This window comes from Vicia villosa, unplaced genomic scaffold (assembly GCF_029867415.1).
Source record: "Vicia villosa cultivar HV-30 ecotype Madison, WI unplaced genomic scaffold, Vvil1.0 ctg.000325F_1_1, whole genome shotgun sequence".
NCBI lineage: Eukaryota > Viridiplantae > Streptophyta > Magnoliopsida > Fabales > Fabaceae > Vicia > Vicia villosa.
Window position 1 is genome coordinate 1,097,882 of NW_026705145.1, and position 6,846 is coordinate 1,104,727.

At 38.4% G+C, this 6,846-nt stretch overlaps 1 protein-coding gene across 1 annotated transcript; it reads left to right on the forward strand.

Moving 5' to 3' along the window:
• On the forward strand, nucleotides 1-5,118 carry LOC131626824 (uncharacterized). Its single transcript, XM_058897664.1, has 3 exons — nucleotides 1-285; nucleotides 4,240-4,592; nucleotides 4,687-5,118. The coding sequence occupies exons 2-3, from the start codon at nucleotides 4,245-4,247 to the stop codon at nucleotides 5,116-5,118; spliced, it is 780 nt and encodes a 259-aa protein (XP_058753647.1). The 5' UTR covers nucleotides 1-285; nucleotides 4,240-4,244.
• The last annotated feature ends 1,728 nt before the right edge of the window (nucleotides 5,119-6,846 follow it).

Below are 6,846 nucleotides of genomic sequence, written 5' to 3' on the forward strand. Positions count from 1 at the left end.
GTTAGGAGTTCCTAAATAGTTTATTCAGTAAATTCCTAAATTGTTGAATCTGGCTTATTAGTAAATTTCTTTCTCAAATTACTGGTATTATGATGAATTTTGCAGTATAGAAACTAACTTTAATATGTTCAATTTAGATTGGGGTTTTTTTGATATTGTGTTAGTAGTGGTGTATTTAACTGCATCGTGTGTGTTTAATTTTACAGTTACTTTGAATCCTCTGGTTTCTACTTGTATACAACGCCGATTCAAACCTACCCGTCTCCCACATCAAGTCTAACTCAGGTTACTATCCCTTTCTTCTTGCTTATAGTTTGTTGTTTTCTGCTTGTAGTTTATTGTTTATGGTTCTATTTAATTTCAATTTAGTGTCTCTCAATCCATTTTTTGGATTGTGGACTTATATTACCTTGAAATAAGGTAATGTCTTCTTTAAGAAATCGGGTATTCTGATTAGGTATTCTGATTAGGTATTCTATTATTCACACTTTATAGGATCTCATTAGGTATTCTGATCAAAACATAATGATGATAGCTATTTATTATCTTGACAGAATTCCTTAGTACCTGATAGAGAAACCAAGAAGCATTTGTTTAGCTTAATTAAGACATGGATAAGACATGGATGAATTCAAACCGATTGTCGAAAGAGTACGAGAAAGGGGTATGGGAATTCGTTGAGTTTGCGGTTGCGCACTCCGAAGACCCGCTTCGAATGCCGTGTCCTTGCCTGGGTTGCTGTTATGGGGGTAAGGTTGACGGGAATAAGTTGGCATCCCATTTACTACGGTTTGGAATTGATAGAAAATATACATGTTGGACAATGCATGGTGAGAAAAGTAACGGGAATGCTGAGTCGAGGTATAATAGAAAGTATGCTTCAAACGACGATTGCACAGACACATACGATTGCGATCGAGTCGAAGAGATTGCAGAAGCGCTTGAAGAAGATCTTAAGGATTGTCCCAAAATGTTTGAGAGGTTGGTAAGCGATGCAGAGAAACCGTTGTATGATGGTTGTTCAAAATTCACAAGATTGTCTGCGGTGTTAAAGTTGTACAACTTAAAGGCGGACAATGGATGGTCGGATAAAAGTTTCACAGAGTTATTAGCCCTTATGAAAGATATGCTACCAGAGGATAATGTTTTTCCCAATCGAACGTATTAAGCCAAAAAGATGTTGTCCTCTATTGGCATGAGCTATGATAAGATACATGCATGTCCAAACGATTGCGTTTTGTTTCGAAACGAGTATGCAGCGTTGAATGAGTGTCCTAAATGTGGTGCCCCTCGATATAAGAAAAAGTTGTCTCCTGCTAAAGTCTTATGGTATTTTCCTATAATTCCGAGATTTAGACGCATGTATCGTAGTGAGACCGATTCAAGACACTTGACTTGGCATGCAGATGAAAGAATTATTGATGGAAAGTTGCGACATCCGGCAGACTCACCACAATGGTCGAAAGTTGATACTGATTATCCTGAATTTGGAAAAGAAGCAAGAAACCTTCGGTTGTCATTGTCTACTGATGGAATGAACCCGCATGGTATTCAAAGTATCTCGCATAGCACATGGCCTGTGATTCTTATGATTTATAACCTACCTCCGTGGCTATGTATGAAGCGTAAGTACATGATGTTATCTATGCTAATTTCTGGGCCTAAACAACCAGGGAATGACATAGACGTATACTTGGCACCCTTAATCGAAGATTTAAAGTTTTTGTGGGAGAACGGTGTGGAGGTTTACGATGGGTATAGGAAGGAAAGTTTCAACTTGAGGGCGATGTTGTTTGGAACAATTAATGATTTTCCAGCATACGGAAATCTATCCGGGTACAGCAATAAAGGTCAAAAGGCGTGTCCTGTTTGTGAAGACGAAACCGATACGACACGATTGGAGCTTTGTCAGAAGAATGTCTTTCTCGGCCATCGTAGATTCTTAAATTCTAATCATCACTACCGTGGGTGGAGAAAAGCATTCAATGGAAAGGCCGAACATCGTACAGCCCCGCCTTTTTTGTCAGGTGATCAAATTTTTGAAAAGGTGAAAGATGTGAGCACTCAGTTTGGCAAGCCTTTTGCACATTCACTTGTCAAAGGTGGGTGGAAGAAGAAGTCAATTTTTTTTGAACTTCCATATTGGAAGTCGTTGTACGTAAGACATTTCCTGGATGTTATGCATATTGAAAAAAATGTATTTGACAGCGTCATAGGTACGTTACTCAATATACAAGGTAAGTCTAAGGATGGCCTCAACATAAGGAAGGACATGGTAAACATGGGAATGAGAACTGAATTGGGACCCGTGATGAAAGGAAAACGAACATATCTGCCACCTGCTGTTTACACTCTATCTAGAAAGGAGAAGAAAACATTGTGTAAGTTCCTCAGTGAAGTTAAAGTTCCAGAAGGCTACTCTTCAGATATTAGAAGACTTGTGTCCATGAAAGACCTCAAGTTAAAGAGTTTGAAGACGCATGATTGCCATGTTATAATGGAACACTTTTTACCAATAGGTATACGTTCTATTCTGCCGGAAAAAGTAAGAAGCGCAATAACTAAGCTGTGTTTCTTCTTCAGGTCAATTTGCAGTAAGGTGGTCGATCCCGCGATCTTACCAACATTGCAAAAAGAGATAGTTGTTACTTTATGTGATCTTGAAATGTATTTTCCTCCCTCGTTTTTTGACATAATGGTTCATCTAGTCGTTCATCTTGTGAAAGAGACACAATTGTGCGGACCAGCTTATATGAGATGGATGTACCCTGCTGAACGTTATATGAAAATATTAAAAGGGTACGTGAAAAACAGAAGTCGACCGGAGGGTTGTATTGCCGAACGATACATTGTTGAAGAAGCGGTTGAGTTTTGTACTGAATATCTGTCAAATGTTCAATCAATTGGACTCCCCAAATCTCATATTGTCGAAAAAAAAGAAGGAAAAAGGCTAATTGGAAATAAAGTTGTGACAATATCAATGGTCGAACGGGATCAAGCGCACTTGTATGTTCTGCACAATGAGATTGAGGTTGAGCCGTATGTTGAAATGCACAAGGTTGTTCTTTGAGATTTAAATCCAAATAGAAATGAGAACTGGATAGTACGAGAGCACAATCGAAGTTTCATACCGTGGTTTAGGGATCATATTTATTCAAAGTATCGTTCAGATCCTGCTTCAGTAACAGAAAGGTTGAGATGTTTAGCCTATGGTCCAAGTGTAATTGTGCTTTCTTATAGCGCATACGCAATTAATGGATACACATTTTATACCAAAGAACAGGATGATAAAAGTACTATGCAAAATAGTGGTGTTACCTTGGTAGCTGAAGCAATGCACATATCAAGTGCGAATGACTTAAATCCGAAATTTGCAAATTTGTCATATTTTGGGGTTATCGAGCGCATTTTGGTGTTTGATTACGCGAAGTTTCAGATTCCTGTATTTGGTTGCAAGTGGGTTGAAAATAATAGTGGCATACGAATGGATAAGTCAGGATTTTTGCAAGTGGATCTCAATAGGGTAGGGTACAAAGATGAGCCTTTCATTCTAGCCTCTCAAGCTAAACAAGTGTTCTATGTCAATGAAACGACAAGTACGAAATGGTCTATAGTGCTTTTATCTAACAAAATAGTTGATGAAAACATTGAACATCAAGGTGATATTGGTGTTGGCATTGAATCTTGTACAAGAAACGATCAAAATGAGAATGAATCTTGTACTAGAAATGATCATAATGAGGGTATTTGGATCAATCCAACCGTCCGCGTTGTTAAGAGACGCGTAGAACACAATCCTACCAAGAAAAGAAAGAGACGTTAGTGATAAAGGTAATAGTATACATATTCCGACTAATTTGCTTTATTCAATTTGTACCGATTATTTTATTCAATAGTATAGTACTTATTCAATTTTGGTGCATATTCTCATTTTGTACATAACTTTTGAACCATGTATCCGTTTGTTGACTTCTTTACATGTAACTATACTATTTTGACGATTCCGGAGCTGCTCATGCACTTATCTTTACATTTCGGGACTGTTTTTTTATCGGTTTTGCTTCTGCCCGTAATCAAAAGTCGGGCTTAGGGTCTGAATTTCGGAAAACCGACCATCCAATACTTGTACCGATTTCGTTTCCGATTTACTTGTACATGCATGGTTTGACTTCCATTTGACTTGTATAGATTGTTAGCTTATTAATAGTGTACTAATGTGCTTTAGTTTGTTTGATACAGGTTCAATGGCTCCGGATAGAGATGCTCCACCTGAAAACTCACAAGAAAACTCACAAGAAAGAGATGCTCAAGAAAGAGATGCCACGGATACAAATGCTCCACCTGATACTGAAGCAAAAGAAGTTGCACGAGGCATCACCATTATGAAGGGAATCATTCGACATAGAGACCAAGGATTAGTATACCATTTGGATTGGAATTCTGATAAACAAGCAATTGGTCCTAATTCTGCAAAGTTGACAAGCTATATTGGTACACTTGTTCGTATGCATATTCCGGTCTCCATAGCTAAATGGAATCTTAAAAGCGAAGAGTTGGATGCAAAAAAAAAAGCGATTTGGGACGAGCTTCAGGTATATATCATATATGGTTAATTGTTGTTATTATCTTGACGATAAATTGTTTAAATTACTTATACTAACACACTATGCGTATGTTTTTTTGCAGAGGACTTTTGAGATACCAGATGATCGTAGACGCTACATACTTAGTTTGGCCGGCAAAAGATATAGAGGGTGGAAAGCTTTTTTGACAAACACCTATCTTAAGGATAAAGATGGAAACTTTCTTGAAGAGGCACCGGGACGGCCAAAAAAGTATGAGATCTTCATTGATGAAAAAGATTGGGCTGAGTTTGTAAAGCAAAGAGATGAAGATTTTCGGAAAAGGAGTGCCACGAATAGTGCGAGAGCATCCAAACCCGCGTATCCATCCAATACACATGATGCAATCTTTTGGATTTCTAGGTGGTGTGATGCGGAGCGGAAAAAGGTTTCCGAAAACTTGTATCGCGCCAAGTCAATGCACACCTTATCATATGCACATGCGATAAGATGCTTCATTTTCGGGAATCTCATCCATTTTGACATCGGTGCGTGACCGCTTAAGCAAGGAACAAGAGATTAGATGCTTCATTTTCGAGAATCTCATTCATTTTGACACCGGTGCGTGACCGCTTAAGTAAGGAACAAGAGATTCGTACACCGCTTATCATATGCTTTATTTTCCTTCTTTACTCGCGATCTGTCAAGATATAGCACTTGCTTCTAAATACATGAAAGTACTTTACAGTAGGTTTCCTTCCTTTCCACACATCATACAGTGTGGAAGAAGTCCCTTTCCTCAATGAGACTCTATTATGGACATAGCAGGCTGTGTTCATTGCTTCAGCCCAAAAGTACATAGGTAGCTTCTTTGCATGGATCATGGCTCTGGAAGATTCTTGAATGGTCATGTTTTTTCTTTCTATACTCCATTTTGCTGAGGACTGATAGGTGAGGAAAATTCATGACTGATTCCTTCAGAAGAGAAGAATTAAGCAAATTTGGCATTCTCAAACTCCTTCCCATGATCACTCCTGATTCTGATCACACTTCTTTCTTTTTCTCTTTGAAGTCTTATGCATAAGTCCTTGAACACCTCAAACACATTTGATTTTTCTCTGATAAAGCTTATCCAGGTATATCTAGAGTAATCATCAACTACCACATAGGCATACTTCTTCCCACCAAAACTTTCTACCTGCATTGGTCTCATCAGATCCTTATGCAACAGTTCCAGAGTTTTTGAAGTGGTTAGTTGGTTGATCTTTAGATGCGACACCTTGGTTTGCTTGCCAACCTAACATTCTCCACAGACTTTTCCTTCTTCAATTTGCAGCTTAGGGATTCTTCTTACAACTTCCTTGGATTTGATTTTCTTCATCCCTCTTAGATGAAGATGACCAAGTTTTTGATGCCACAGTTTGACCTCTTTTTCTTCTTTTGCCATAGAGCATATAGAGGGATAACTTGTGATTTTAGGTTCCCACATGTAACAGTTGTCTTTGGATCTGACTCCCTTCATGTCTTCAATATTTTCTTCATTTGTGACTACACACTCATCTTTGGTAAATCTGACATTGAAGCCTTGATCACATAGTTGACTGATGCTGATCAGATTTGCAGCCAGTCCTTTTACTAGTAACACATTGTCCAGTTTTGGAACTCCAGGACATTCTAGTTTTCCAACCCCTTTGATATCTCCTTTTTCTCCATCACCAAAGGTCACATAGCCAGTGGAATGAGGTTTGATATCTTCCAACAGGTTCTTTATTCCAGTCATATGTTTAGAGCAGCCACTATCAAAGTACCAGTCTTCCTTGGCTGACACCCTCAGGGAGGTGTGTGCTATTAAGGCAGAAGCTTTTGCAACCCATTGTGGTTTCATGATAGGGACATTGTGCTTAGGTTTGTTCTGAGGTGTCTGATTAGGATAACCATACAGTCTGAAGCAAAATGATTTTATGTGTCCAAATCTTCTACAGTAGTGAAATTTCCATCTTTGAAATTTCCTCTTTGTCTGGTTCATCCCCCTGTTTCCATGATGTTGGGACATCGGTCTTGACATTTGTTTTGTCATGTGAGCTTCAGGCTTTGACCTATTGAACCCTAAATTTGATTCTATTTTACCCACAAATCCTATTCCAGACATGTCTCCTGTTCTTTTTCCAGCTTGCAGAATTTTTTCCAAAGATTCAGTTCCATTGTTCAGCATTCTGATAGATTTTGACATATGATCAAGTTTGAAGTTTAACATACTGATTTCACCATTGAGTAAGTCTATGGT